Below are 15,466 nucleotides of genomic sequence, written 5' to 3'. Positions count from 1 at the left end.
AGGCCTAATGGACACATGCTCAAACTCAAGACACTTTCGATAGACTTAAAGGGGCAATCTGTATTTGCTACATCCATTTTTGGACGTATATATATACAGTGGGGAAAACAAGTATTTGATACACTGCCGATTTTGCAGGTTTTCCTACTTACAAAGCATGTAGAGGTCTGTGATTTTTATCATAGGTACACTTCAACTGTGAGAGACGGAATCTAAAAAATCCAGAAAATCACATTGTATGATTTTTAAGTAATTCATTTGCATTTTATTGCATGACATAAGTATTTGATACATCAGAAAAGCAGAACTTAATATTTGTACAGAAACCTTTGTTTGCAATTACAGAGATCATACGTTTCTGTAGTTCTTGACAGGTTTGCACACACTGCAGCAGGATTTTGGCCCACTCCTCCATACAGACCTTCTCCAGATCTTCAGGTTTCAGGGCTGTCGCTGGGCAATACGGACTTTCAGCTCCCTCCAAAGATTTTCTATTGGGTTCAGGTCTGGAGACTGGCTAAGCCACTCCAGGACCTTGAGATGCTTCTACGAGCCACTCCTTAGTTGCCCTGGATGTGTGTTTCGGGTTGTTGTCATGCTGGAAGACCCAGCCACGACCCATCTTCAATGCTCTTACTGAGGGAAGGAGGTTGTTGGCCAAGATCTCGTGATACTGGCCCCATCCATCCTCCGCTCAATACAGTGCAGTCGTCCAGTCCCCTTTGCAGAAAAGCATCCCCAAAGAATAATGATTCCACCTCCATGCTTCACGGTTGGGATGGTGTTCTTGGGGTTGTACTCATCCTTCTTCTTCCTCCAAACACGGCCAGTGGAGTTTAGACTAAAAAGCTCTATTTTTGTCTCATCAGACCACATGACCTTCTCCCATTCCTCCTCTGGATCATCCAGATGGTCATTGGCAAACTTCAGACGGGCCTGGACATGCGTTGGCTTGAGCAGTGGGACCTTGCGTGCGCTGCAGGATTTTAATCCATGACGGCGTAGTGTGTTACTAATGGTTTTCTTTGAAACTGTGGTCCCAGCTCTCTTCAGGTCATTGACCAGGTCCTGCCGTGTAGTTCTGGGCTGATCCCTCACCTTCCTCATGATCATTGATGCCCCATGAGGTGAGATCTTGCATGGAGCCCCAGACCGAGGGTGATTGACCGTCATCTTGAACTTCTTCCATTTTCTAATAATTGCGCCAACAGTTGTTGCCTTCATCACCAAGCTGCTTGCCTATTGTCCTGTAGCCCATCCCAGCCTTGTGCAGGTCTACAATTTTAACCCTGATGTCCTTACACAGCTCTCTGGTCTTGGCCATTGTGGAGAGGTTGGAGTCTGTTCGATTGAGTGTGTCGACAGGTGTCTTTTATACAGGTAACGAGTTCAAACAGGTGCAGTTAATACAGGTAATGAGTGGAGAACAGGAGGGCTTCTTAAAGAAAAACTAACAGGTCTGTGAGAGACGGAACCCAAAATAGAAGCTTGTTTTTTCTCCAATGTTTGTAAACATTGTACATGTAAACATTGCAAATGTACACAAACAATGTATAGCCTCATAACATGGTTAAAACAATCATTTGATATTTCATTTTAATATCAGATTGCTGTCTGAGTAGAGAAGTGCAACCGAAGCACAGAATTTGTCTGATGCCGAGCAGAAATTACAATAAGAAGCATTTTAGATCTGCGTTTACAAAACGCAGCAAGATATTTATGTGTTTTATCTTTTTTTCCTGCATGAAAAACAAAGAATTCTGCACTAACACTAAGTTTAACTTGTTATCTAAGTAAGTGGCTGAATTAATGACGGGGCATCATATTGTGTTGGCTTTCTACTATGTTTGAGAAGTCAAAGCCCTTTGGACGAGTTATCTGTACAGCTGCCATCTTTTGATTTCCTTGCATTTTTTCGTTTTTCGTTTGCACTTGTTAGCATATTTAGCTAGCCGCCTCCATGGAAATTCGCTATTACTTGTGTTACTTTTTTTAGCATTCTCGTTAATAGACGCCCAGTCGGCTTCTTATACGTTTTTGGCACCCCCTCGTGTACTAAGCATCAAAGCTGGGAAAGAGAGAATGAAAAACAGCTTCTATCTCCAGGCGATCAGACTGTTAATCAGTCATTATTAGCCGGCTTCCGCACCATAAACAATGCTAGATTGTTCTGTTAAAATGTAATTTGATCTCTGAAAAATGTAACTAATTGATTACTCACTTCATGTGTAAATTCTATATTCTCGACATAGCTCATCCTATATAACTACTGTACATATCTTTTTCCAACATATATATTGTCCACACTGTCTATACACACCACATATTTATATCCTGGAATCTGATTTTGCTCGTTCGGATATTTCTGAATCTCGTTTCTTCTTTTTTGGGGGAGATTATTTGTGTATTGTATTGTTAGACATTTACTGCACTACTGGAGCTAGAAAGAAAAGCATTTCACTGCACCTGCTTTAACATCTGCTAATCCGTGTATGCAAAAAATAAACTCTGATTTGATTTGGAACCAGCACACTAAAGCACATCATCACTACTAACCAAGACACTTCTTTGTAGTACACCAAACACATCATCATTACTGACCATGTCCAAGACATGACCATGTCCAAGACATTTGATACACATTCTGGATTAATTGGCTAAGCAAAAGCTAATCAAACTAGAAAAGTGAATTTCCTGAAGAAAATGTAGTGTGCTTGTTTTAAACTATTTWTGGTTTGAAAAGTTTTAATTTGTTTATGTTGTTTTAATGTTTGTAGCTGAAATGGTTAAAGAGCAGTAACATATAAAATGTCTAACACTTTGTTCTTATTTTTGGTATTGAAACCAGGAAGTTTTACACTAATTTATGATAATTACCACTGTTCATATTTTATAAAGGTTTTGAAGAATTTGAAGTGAGGATAGCCTGAACAGGTTAAAGTTGGCTTGGTGTCTCAAGCTTGAACGATTCAATAGTTACTATTGGTGGGTAATTTTACACTAATTTATACTAATGTATAAAATTAAGTTTAACCCATGTAAATTTATGCAAATGTTAAATGGTAATTGTTTAAAAAGTATAAATAGTATCATAAATCTGTTTAAAAGCACTCTAAGTTGGTCAAACTGAACATGTCAATGTTGATTTGGTGTTAATAGCTTGAACGGTGTAGAGCAGTAGCAAATTGAAAAACTTTCCATTCAAACCAATGGAGCTTTTATGAACATTTAAAATGCTTATACTTAAAAACAAATAAATGTTATCGAAATTCTGAATGCAAGCAATCTTAAATTGGGTCAGTTTGAACATCTCAACGTTTGTTTGGTGAAAGAGGAGATGGGTCTAGATTATTACATTTTTTAACCATTCAAGCCTAGGGGCCTTTTTTTGCTACTGAAATGCATGGGGAGCTAATTTAAATATTGTTGTAGTTCYAAAAGTATAAATTATATCAAAAAATATTTTCTCAAGGAATCTAAGTTGGGTCAGTCTGGACATTTGGAAGTTAGTTTCGTGTTAATAGCTTAAATATTTTTACGCTCTAGAGCGGGCTGAAGAAATAGAATAATAAAAAGATGGTGATTTTCCATTAAGAACATTTTTGTGACTTGTTCAGCTCTTTGAAAGTATTTTTGTAGCATTGGATAGTGTTGCCAACTAGTTTTAGGAGAAGTTGCTAGAGGCAGGTTGATTTGTTGCTAAAAGTTGCTAAATGACGTTGTGATGTCATTGCGTGATAACGTAGAACTGCGTCATTACGTCGAACACACAATAAAGTTACTCAAATTGACTGGCTAGCTCGGCAAAAAATATGATTTGACGTTTGTTCGGGTACAGACTCCCACTCTTTTCTGTACTTCTGGCTGTACAATTTTGATTGAGACATGTTGATTGATGTTGTAAGTTCTGTTCAAGATCAAACATTCGTGAGCAACTATATTCATTGGGTTTGTCTCGTCGAATGCATACTACTGCTGCTGCAGTCAGCCAACAATGATTTGCAATCTGCTGAAATTGCTGCTGGCCTGCTGCTGCCTGTGCACGAGCTGAGCGCCTGCTGCTGACGTCACTGACAATGCACTTTTGCAGCCAGGCACGTGTGTTGTGACTGAGTGTGTGACAGAGTACATCGTTTTTGTGTCATTTAGAGGGAAATTGCGTGCATTTTAGCGGTTGAGTCACTTTTCAAAAGTTGCTAAAAGTTCCAAATACATTTTTTWAAAGTAGCTAAGTAGCTATTTGTTGCTAGGTGCTGTTTGAAAAAAAAGTTGCCKGGGTAGTCTGAAAAGTTGCTAAATCTAGCAACAAAATTGCTAAGTTGGCATCACTGATTGGATAGCAGTGGAGTTACTGTTGGTGGGTTATCTTGTATATAGTTATAATTGATACAAGTTTAAAAACCATTTTTGTCAGGATAGCCTGAACTTGTAAAAGTCGGTTTGGTGCCTGTAGCTTGAACGGTTCAAGAATAAATATTCTAAGACATTTATACACATTTTAAATGATTATAGTTCAAAAAGTATATATAGTATTKCAAATATTTTGACAAACAATCTAAGTAAGGTCAGTCTAAACATCTTAACATTGGTTTGGAGTTGCTAGCTTAAATAGTGAAAATAGAGGATATTTTAAATTGATTTAATTCAACCTTTTTTTTTAACTAGGCAAGTCAGTTCAGAACAAATTCTTATTTACAATGACGGCCTACTTGTAAAGCCCCCCGCCCGGCCAAACCCTCCCCTAACCCGGACGACGCTGGGCCAATTGTGCGCTGCGCTATGGTATAAGATCACTTTCTGAGTCAAAATATACAGTGGGGCAAAAAAGTATTTAGTCAGCCACCAATTGTGCAAGTTCTCCCACTTAAAAAGATGAGAGAGGACTGTAATTTTCATCATAGGTACACTTCAAATATGACAGACAAAATGAGAAAAAAAAATCCAGAAAATCACATTAGTAAGTAAGCACTTCATTCTAAGGTTGTATTCGGCGCACGTGACAAATTAACTTTGATTTGATTTGATTATCTCTGCCTCAATATTAATAAAAACACAAGCCACTAATAATAACAACGCCAGCTTATCGGAACACGTTGCCATATAAACTCAGCAAGAAAATAAACTGCCCTTTTTCAGGACCCTGTCTGTCAAAGATAATTCGTAAAATCCAAATAACTTCACAGATCTTCATTGTTAAGGGTTTAAACACTGTTTCCTATGCTTGTTCAATGAACCATGAACAATTATTGAACATGCACCTGTAGAACGGTCGTTAAGACACTAACAGCTTACAGATGGTAGGCAATTAAGGTCACAGTTATGAAAACTTAGGACACTAAAGAGGCCTTTCTACTGACTCTGAAAAACACCAAAAGAAAGATGCCCAGGGTCCCTGCTCATCTGCGTGAACGTGCTGCAAGGAGGCATGAGGACTGCAGATGTGGCCAGGGCAATAAATTGCAATGTTCGTACTGTGAGATGCCTAAGACAGTGCTACAGGAAGACAGGACGGACAGCTGATCATCCTCGCAGTGGCAGACCACGTGTAACACCTGCACAGGGTCGGTTCATCCGAACATCACACCTGCGGGACAGGTACAGGATGGCAACAACAACTGCCTGAGTTACACCAGGAACGCACAATCCCTCCATCAGTGCTCTGACTGTCCGCAATAGGCTGAGAGAGGCTGAACTGAGGGCTTGCAGGCCTGTTGTAAGGCTGGTCCTCACCAGACATCACTGGCAACAACGTCGCCTATGGGCAAAAACCCACCATCGCTGGACCAGACAGGAATGGCAAAAAGTGCTCTTCACTGACAACTTGCAGTTTTGTCTCACCAGGGGTGATGGTCGGATTCGCGTTTATCGTCGAAGGAATGAGCGTTACATCGAGGCCTGTACTCAGGAGAGGTGGAGGGTCCGTCATGGTCTGGGGCGGTGTGTCACAGCATCACCGGACTGAACTTGTCATTGCAGGCAATCTCAACGCTGTGCATTACAGGGAAGACATCCACCTCCCTCATGTGATACCCTTCCTGCAGGCTCATCCTGACATGACCCTCCAGCATGACAATGCCACCAGCCATACTGCTCGTTCTGTGCGTGATTTCCTGCAAGACAGGAATGTCAGTGTTCTGCCATGGCCAGCGAAGAGCGCGGATCTCAATCCCATTGAGCACGTCTGGGACCTGTTGGATCGGAGGGTGAGGGCTAGGGCCATAAACCCCAGAAATGTCCGGGAATTTGCAGGTGCCTTGGTGGAAGAGTGGGGTAACATCTCACAGCAAGAACAGGCAAATCTGGTGCAGTCCATGAGGAGGAGATGCACTGCAGTAATTAATGCAGCTGGTGGCCACACCAGATACAGACTGTTACTTTTGATCCCTTTGTTCAGGGACACATTATTCCATTTATGTTAGTCACATGTCTGTGGAACTTGTTCAGTTTGTCTCAGTTGTTGAATCTTGTTATGTTCATACAAATATTTACACATGTTAAGTTTGCTGAAAATAAACACAGTTGACAGTGAGAGGACATTTCTTTTTTTGCTGAGTTTACATTGCAGCTGCAATGCTGGTTGTAGAGTGACTGGAAGTAGGGAGAATGCACATTTTATGGCTTATAAAAGTGTTGAACAAAGTATTGACAGTGCTGAATAACTTAAACATGAACTTACTCATAAAAATAGCAACTCTGCTGTATTCGTTGAGTCTCTCTCTCTAGGCATAATTTGAAAAGTTTTGAAATCTCACAGTATCAACTTTGCTATGCATTCAAGGCTTATTTTTAAAGTCTATGGTTCGAGGAAACGGTGCATATCTTAGCTATCTAATTGGCCAGGGGTAGGCCTATAGGGCTGCTGAATCAAGTGCACCTACCTCCAACAGCGTGAAACAAAAAACTAGGAAAGCAAGGCTTTATCGTTGTTTTTTTTACTGAAATGTTTGGTGATCGACTAGGAATGCCTTGGAGATCGACCAGTCGATCGCATTCAACAAGTGCAGAACTTGTGATTTAAAAAATATATTTTATGGCCCTTTCTTGCCCACTCAAATGCATTGGTATCCATAGCAACAGCTCCGTTTCGACTGCTCAATGACGAGACATGAGAGAAATGTTAGTTGGCGTTAGCTACCTACTTTTCGTCACTCTAAACTCCAACAAACAGCTGTAACTTTGATTGGTAGCAGATCATTTTGTCCTGATTCCAGATCTGAATAGCAGAGAAGTAGACAAAAATGTCATACCAAAGACAGTACAAGTACAAGATATGCAGAAACTGCTTCTCCAATAGAAATCCCCYTTCACGCTTGTAGGCGATGTCATTGCGACATTAGCTAGCTAAGCTCATGCGCAYAAACACGTCATTGGATCTAACTGTCCTCTCGAGCCAAACTGCGCATGTGCAGGCCGTCAAATCAAAGGCACTCCTCTTCGATATAAAGTTGTTTTTGACGAAAATGAATAAATAATAATAATCGAATAAATATAGTTGCAAACAGCAATGTTGGGGTTCAAGCTGTTGGCCCACTGCGCCACCATCAGCAAAAATTGGACACAACGCCCAAGGATGAGGTACTTCTGTACTCCTTACCACGCTTGGCAAATATCAGAACTCAAAATCAACCAGATCATGCAATATGCTTTTGATGTAATTTTGACAAAAAAAATTATGATATTGACTACTTAACGCATATTCTTCTCCTGAACCGCTGGACCCAGTCTCCTTTTCACCTCATTTACTTCACAAAAGGCACATCTCAATAGGTAGTCCAGGTATGTCATGACACAGCACAAGTGGGGGAATGGGCCTTTCCTCTTTAGTTCTATATTGCTCCTCAAGCAAGGGGGGAGGCCGATGACATCACGGATTCCCATCAGACCAAATCTTTGAATGCCCTACTCCTTGAAGTTTGAAGTTGTCTAAATAACACTATTTTGCTCAAAGCATATTTTTTTTACCCTTTAGTGTAAACAACCAATCCAATGGTACAACCAATGGTAAGATTTCAGTCACAAAACTGTTGCCATTGGTGTACCACATTGATGGTGGATGAGATTTTGATGTTTTATTTATGTAATTGAACTGATAACTTGCACACCACCACAAAATAATATAAGGATGAAACATACTTTTCTCCAAAAAATCTCCTCCAGAATTCGCCGGCGTCTGCTTTGGTGATGCGGAACGTGTTTCCCTGGAACTGACCCCCGGGAAAGATGGCCTTGATCTCTGCCAGGATGTGGCTGAAGATGAGTGAGAGCTTGGTCAGGTTACGCCTGTCAGTAGAGAGAGAAGGAGAGATGAGTAACCCTTTAAAATATTAACATGATTAACCTTGTCTGAGACTTGAAAAAGGTCAAATCTGTCAAATCTGGTGCAGTCCATGAGGAGGAGATGCACTGCAGTAATTAATGCAGCTGGTGGCCACACCAAAAATATTTGTAGGTCAAACTTACATGGTAAATTACCAAATAATCAATGCTGTGCTAGCCTATTACTATGTAGTAACTCATTGCAATGAATTCTTAATACAGAAAGTAAATACCAGAAAGTACCCATTGTTTCTATACAATATCTCAGAAAATACTAGCTGAAACAGGACTGTAACACATAATGTATTCCATGGAAAGATAACTGGGAATATGGCCGAATATAAACAGTGTAGTTATTCCCTCAGCAAGGCAATCAAACAAGTGAAATGTCGGTACAGGGACAAAGTGGAGTCACAATTCAATGGCTCAGACATAAGACGTATGTGGCAGGGTCTACAGACATTCACGGGCTACAAAAGGAAAACCAGCAATGTCACGAACACCGACYTCTTGCTTCCAGACAAACTAAACACCTTCTTTGCCCTCTTTGAGGACAATACAGTGCCACCGACGCAGCCCACTACCAAGTGTAGTGTGAGTAAGACATTTAAACATGTTAACCCTCGCAAGACTGCCGGCCCAGACGGCATCCCTAGCCGCGTTCTCAGAGCATGCGCAGACCAGCTGGCTGGTGTGTTTARGAACATATACAATCACTCCCTATCCCAGTCTGCTGCCCATACATGCTTCAAGATGGCCACCATTGTTCCTGTACCAAAGAAGGCAAAGAAGGCAGGGTAGCAGTGGTTAGAGCGTTGGACTAGTAACCGAAAGGTTGCAAGTTCAAATCCCCGAGCTTACAAGGTACAAATCTGTCGTTCTGTTCCTAGGCCGTCATTGAAAATAAGAATTTGTTCTTAACTGACTTGCCTAGTTAAATATAAATGTTTTTAAAAAAAGAAGAAAAAAAGACTATCGCCCGGTAGCACTCACTTCTGTCATCATGAAGTGCTTTGAGAGACTAGTCAAGGATCATATCACCTCCACCTTACCTGCCACCCTAGACCAACTTCAGTTTGGGCAGTATACCGCCCCAACAGGTCCACAGATGATGCAATTGCCATCACACTGCACACTGCCCTATCCCATCTGGACAAGAGGAATACCTACGTAAGAATTCTGTTCATTGACTATAGCTCAGCATTCAACCATAGTACCCTCCAAGCTCATCATTAAGCTTGGAGGCAATTGTGCAATTGGGTCCTTGACTTTCTGACGGGCTGCCCCCAGGTGGTGAAGGTAGATCTCCACTTCACTGATCCTCAACACTGGGGCCCCAGGGGCCCCACAAGGGTGCGTGCTCAGCCCACTCCTGTACTCCCTGTTCACCTCCAACTCAATCCTCAAGTTTGCAGACAACACAACAGTAGTGGGCTTGATTACCAACAACGACGAGACAGCCTACAGGGAGGAGGTGAGGGCACTCGGAGTGTGGTGTCAGGAAAACAACCTCTCACTCAACATCAACAAAACAAAGGACTCTATCCACATCGACGGGACAGTAGTGGAGAAGGTGGAGGCTGAAGAAATTTGGCTTGTCACCTAAAACCCTGACAAACTTTTTCAGATGCACAATTGAGAGCATCATGTCCGGCTGCATCACCGCCCGGTACGGCAACTGCACCACCCTCAACCGCAAGGATCTCCAGAGGGTGGTGCGGTTTGCACAACGCATCACCAGGGGAAAACAACCTGCCCTCCAGGACACGTACAGCACCAGAATAAAATGTGGAAATTACCTTTACCAATCATCGGAGTTGAGACATTGAACTACACAATATTTGAGCCATGGAACCATACAACCAATGGCATAGGACCTGGACTCATAGTTTTTTGTTCTGAAAACATAGTTACATTTTGAAGTCAACTATCACTAACAATCAGCATTGGCAAACCATGACATAAACTCGGGCACTAACACTCTCCATAACACTTTGTAAGRTAGGTGCAGCTAATGTTTGCAATCTTATCCGTGTCCTAAAGGGCGTGTCGGAACAGCAGGATAAATATGCAGAGCCGCGCACCGGAATGGATGTCAGTGTCTAACAGCATCTGCATTTGCCACAGCAGGCCTGGAGCCAATTTGAAACTGAAAAACAACACGTCTCCTAGTCCAGTCTAGGACTTCAGATGAGGTACTTACATGGCTCAAGTGAGAGTAGAAGATCCACAAAGTGGGAAAACACACAGATCATTACAGTGTCATAGAAGGTTGCTACCCTACCCGCAGTGCTCTTGTGGGCCACGTCCAACAACATGCTGCTGAATGGGAAAACGTGCTCCTGAATGGGAAAAAGGCCCGCCACTTCAGTCTTGACTTCGGTCGCCAGTTGTACAGTGTTTCTTCCGACACATTGGTGCAGCTGGCTTCCGGGTTAAGCGAGCAGTGTGTCAAGAAGCAGTGCGGTTTGGCAGGGGCGTGTTTCGGAGGACGCATGGCTCTCGATTGACTATGACTTTTCAAATCACCCAGTAGTGCMATCTGCAGAGTTAGCTCCAGGTAAATGTTGCAATTCTTCAGCCATTCCTGGACCTGCGACCAAAAACAAGCTACCTCTGGACAGTACCAAAACAAATGATTTAATGATTCTGTCTCGTCGCAGCACAATCTGCCGAGCTGGGATGGTTGTAACCCCCATATATATAACATTATATTTTTGAATCCGGCGTCGTTTTGCGTATCAGTTCATAAACCATGTGCCATGGAATCGGTACAATGAAAATCTCTTCCCAACTATTGTGCTATCAATATGGCACAGCTGTAATTTTTTTGGTCCTTAAATGAAACTGGTATACTTTTTTATTTATCACAATTTTATTTTGTTTTGGTCTTTAATTTTTGTCAGTTTTGGTCTTTAATTTATCAATTACTATATTTGAGTTTAACCACAATATTTGTTGCATTATTTGTTATGTCTTTTCTGGTGGATTAAACTGAAATTGCGACAAACGTCCTATGGCTTGTTTTAAAAATTGCGATATTTTGGAGACTGTTTCATTTGAAAATAACCAAAAATGAGAGGTTGTAATCTGAATGAAGAGAAAAAGTTCATTCTTGAACATGGGGTGAGAGATTCTTACTAATCTAATAGAGAACCAGTTCGGTTTAAGTATAACTTCTGTATGACTGACACCTTTAGTGAGAGGTCTAATGGTTTAATATTGAATAATTTCTGCCCTTCGAATGCATATTCATTATATAAATAGGCCCATTTCATTTTGTCTGGCTCGCCGTTCCAAATAAAATGGAATATTTCTTGCTCATATAAATTACAAAACAGGTCACTAGGTGTAGGCAAGACCATTAGCAAATCGGTTAATCAGGGTGATTTTTTCCCCAAACAGACATGTATTTTCCATTCCTTTGTAGCAAGATTTTACAGTTGAAGTCAGAAGTTTACATACACTTAGGTTGGAGTCATTAAAACTCATTTTTCAACCACTCCACAAAATTCTTGTTAACAAACTATAGCTTTGGCAAGTCGGTTAGGACATCTACTTTGTGAATGGAAGTAATTTTTCAGACAGATTATTTTTTACAGACAGATTATTTCACTTATAATTCACTGTATCACAATTTCAGTGGGTCAGAAGTTTACATACACTAAYTTGACTGTGCCTTTAAACAGCTTGGACAATTACAGAAAATGATGTCATGGCTTTAGAAGAATCTGGTAGGCTAAATGACATAATTTGAATCAATTGGAGTTGTACCTGTGCATGTATTTCAAGGCCTACCTTCAAACTCAGTGCCTCTTTGCTTGAAATCATGGGAAAATCTAAAGAAATCAGACAAGACCTCCACKAAAAAATTGTAGACCTCCACAAGTCTGGTTCATCCTTGGAAGCAATTTCCTAACGCGTGAAGGTACCACGTTCATCTGTACAAACAATAGTACGCAAGTATAAACACCATGGAACCACGCAGCCGTCATACCGCTCAGGAAGGAGACGAGTTTCCTGTGTCCTAGAGATTAACTTATTTTGGTGCAAAATGTGCAAATCAATCCCAGAACAACAGCAAAGGACCTTGTGAAGATGCTGGAGGAAACAGGTACAAAGTATCTATATCCACAGTAAACGAGTCCTAATATCGACATAACCTGAAAGGCCGCTTAGCAAGGAAGCACATGTTGTGGGGTGCTTTGCTGCAGGAGGGACTGGTGCACTTCACAAAATAGATGGCATCATGAGGAGGAAAAGTATGGATATATTGAAGCAACATCTCAAGACATCAGCATACTTCCAAAGTTGTGGCAAAATGGCTTAAGGATAACCAAGTCAACGTATTGGAGTGGCCATCACAAAGCCCTGACCTCAATCCCAGAGAAAATTTGAGGGCAGAACTGAAAAAGTGTGTGGCGAGCAAGGAGGCCTACAAACCTGACTCAGTTACACCAGCTCTGTGACCTTCCAAATGAGGAATGCGGCCAAAATTCACCCAACTTATTGTGGGAAGCTTGTGGTAGGCTACCTGAAACGTTTGACCCAAGTTAAACAATTTAAAGGCAATACTACCAAATACTAATTGAGTGTAAACTTCTGACCCACTGGGAATGTGATGAAAGAAATAAAAGCTGAAATAAATCATTATCTCTAATATTATGACATTTAACATTCTTAAAATAAAGTGGTGATCCTAACTGACCTAAAACAGGGAATTTTTACTARGATTAAATGTCAGGAATTGTGGAAAACTGAGTTTAAATATATTTGGCTAAGGTGTATGTAAACTTCTGACTTCAACTGTATATACATGTTGTGTAAGGTGCTGTAAAAGCGAATTCTTTGCTCGTTGTCTCAGCTAAAGCTGGAAAAAGCTAACATGATCACAGGTAGTGCTGCTGCAAATTTGTTGTTTGTTTTGTTTTATATTTTATTCTATTATTTATGTCTGCCATAATCTGTGAATGTGGAATGTCTTTTATTTGTTGATTGAAAAACAAGAAAACTTTAAATAAAATTGGTGCATTTTTCCCCATATTCCATTCAGTTCGCTTTATTTTTATAAGATATTACACTTGATCTTTCTTGAATACGTTTCTCCATTTCTTTTTGATTTTCCTCTAACTTATTTTGTGCCTCTATGGTACAGTTTTTATAACTATCTATCTGTTCAGTTAGTCAATTTCCTTAATTAATATGGTCTCTTTTGACCTAAATTGCTTTTGTTTTAGAGATGAGTACTGAATGGCATGACCTCTAAAGGCAATTTTAAAAGTGTCTCATACAATAAGGGGATCTGCTGGTCCTATGTTGTCGGYAAAATGAATTATTATGAATTATCCTGTCCTACTTTTAAACAAGTTATCATCTAATAGGCTTTGATTACATTTCTAATCTCCTCGCCCGCGTGGAAATTCTGTAAGAGTAATGTATATGCCAATTATTTGATGATGCGACCTCATTTTGTCCCCATCAACACTTTTTAAACATTTGGTGCCAGCGAGAATGACAAAAGAAAGTAGTCAAGATGACTAGCTTGATTGAGCCTCTGCTATGTATATCTAACTAGGTCAGTATATTTAAGCCTCCATATAGCTACTAGTTCTATTATATCCATGACATTTGTGATTTTCTGAAGTACATGAAGGTGATAGTTTGCAATGTGATTTTCTCTATGTTCAATTGGGGTATTTAAAACTGGATTTATAATCCCCCACCATAATAATAGAGTATTGTATTGCTTGTAGGGTTGATAAATTATTATATATATTTTCAAAAAAGCGTGGATCATCATCATTTGGACCGTATAGGTTAATGAGCCAAATCTGTTTATGGTCCAATAAATAATTAAAAATCATCCATCTGCCTTGCAGATCTGATTGACAATTTGCACACTCGGATCAGAATTACTGTTAATGAATATCATCACCCCTTTTGAGTTTCTTTGCCCATGGTAGAAGTATATTTCACCCCCCCCAGTCCTTTTCCCACACTGTTGAATGGGTTTCCTGTAAACAATAGATATCAGATTCCTTCTCTTTTAATCCAGGTAAATACTAGTCATCTTTTCTTATCTGCTAAGCCATTACAATTATAACTGGCTAAACTTTCACTATTTACCATAATGAGATTCAAGTTTCTAATCTATTTATCATAATATATGTTTGTAAACTTACCATTAAAAAGTACCATAGTGATTGAGTGTCCATATAACTGTACCATGATATTTGCATTGCTACTAAGTAACCTCCAAATGTTCTCCACTATTCCAACTGCTAAACCCCCCCCCCCATCCCAAGTTTGTTGTCATCCCAGTGACCAGCAGACCACCCCCGTCCCCCGGATCCCAGGGCCCCCGAGAGACGCGGACCCATCTTTGAAAAGAAACACAGGGCCACCACAGAACAGAAGCAGATCAACCGCCAAAAGCATTTCCATCTCCCTCACCTCGATTTGTATTATATATAGTTATTAAGAAATATATATTATAAAAAAATATTGCGTATCTTAATTTCCACAATTAACGAATAATATGCGTAATAATGTATGGCAGGTGATGTTGTTACCTGTAACTAGGATTGCCAATACAAAAATAACATTTTTGGCAAGCAATTATTATTTTTAGCAAACCGTTATTGTGATTCATCCTATAGTTTCCCTAACGTCATTACCCCATAGCAACAGATGTGGAATACACACAACACACTCAACCGTTTCCCCCCACAAACAACCACAAGCTCAGCTGTTTCAACGGTTCCATCTCCGAGCCCAACTCAAGAAGGGACTGGATGTGCGAATGCATATACAGTTGCAGCTGTTTGAGAGGCATGCAAAATTTAGCAAAAATTGGGAGATTTGATTAACCAATGTGAAGTCCTAGCCATGGGTTACTGCAGCTAGTGTTGCCAGCACTGCCACTACCTGGGTGGCAGTGCCTTGTATATTCCTTGTATATTATTCTCATCAGTTTATCGACTATAAGAGCTACACGTTTCATTTGAATCTATTATAACATAGAACTCTGCGACATTCTGCAATTTCCTTCGGGAACTGTCATTCATCCCTATTTTCGTTCCAGCGAGTCTTTTGCCCAGGCTTTTAACCTTTATTTATCTTTGAGGAATGCAAATTTGGAAACGATGGG

The 15,466-nt window shown here is 40.4% G+C and overlaps 1 protein-coding gene across 1 annotated transcript in view; it reads right to left on the bottom strand.

Moving 5' to 3' along the window:
• cblb (Cbl proto-oncogene B, E3 ubiquitin protein ligase) overlaps positions 1-15,466 on the bottom strand; it is a 192,661-nt gene that overhangs the window by 124,624 nt on the left and 52,571 nt on the right. Inside the window, exon 4 of the mRNA XM_070434684.1 lies at positions 8,134-8,280. Within this exon, the coding sequence (XP_070290785.1) occupies positions 8,134-8,280 (147 nt within the window). The remainder of the gene's footprint in view (positions 1-8,133; positions 8,281-15,466) is intronic.

Source organism: Salvelinus sp. IW2-2015, linkage group LG23, assembly GCF_002910315.2.
Source record: "Salvelinus sp. IW2-2015 linkage group LG23, ASM291031v2, whole genome shotgun sequence".
NCBI classification, from domain to species: Eukaryota; Metazoa; Chordata; class Actinopteri; order Salmoniformes; family Salmonidae; genus Salvelinus; species Salvelinus sp. IW2-2015.
The sequence above is the reverse complement of the archived record's forward strand: the minus strand, read 5'-3'. Positions and strand labels throughout refer to the sequence as shown.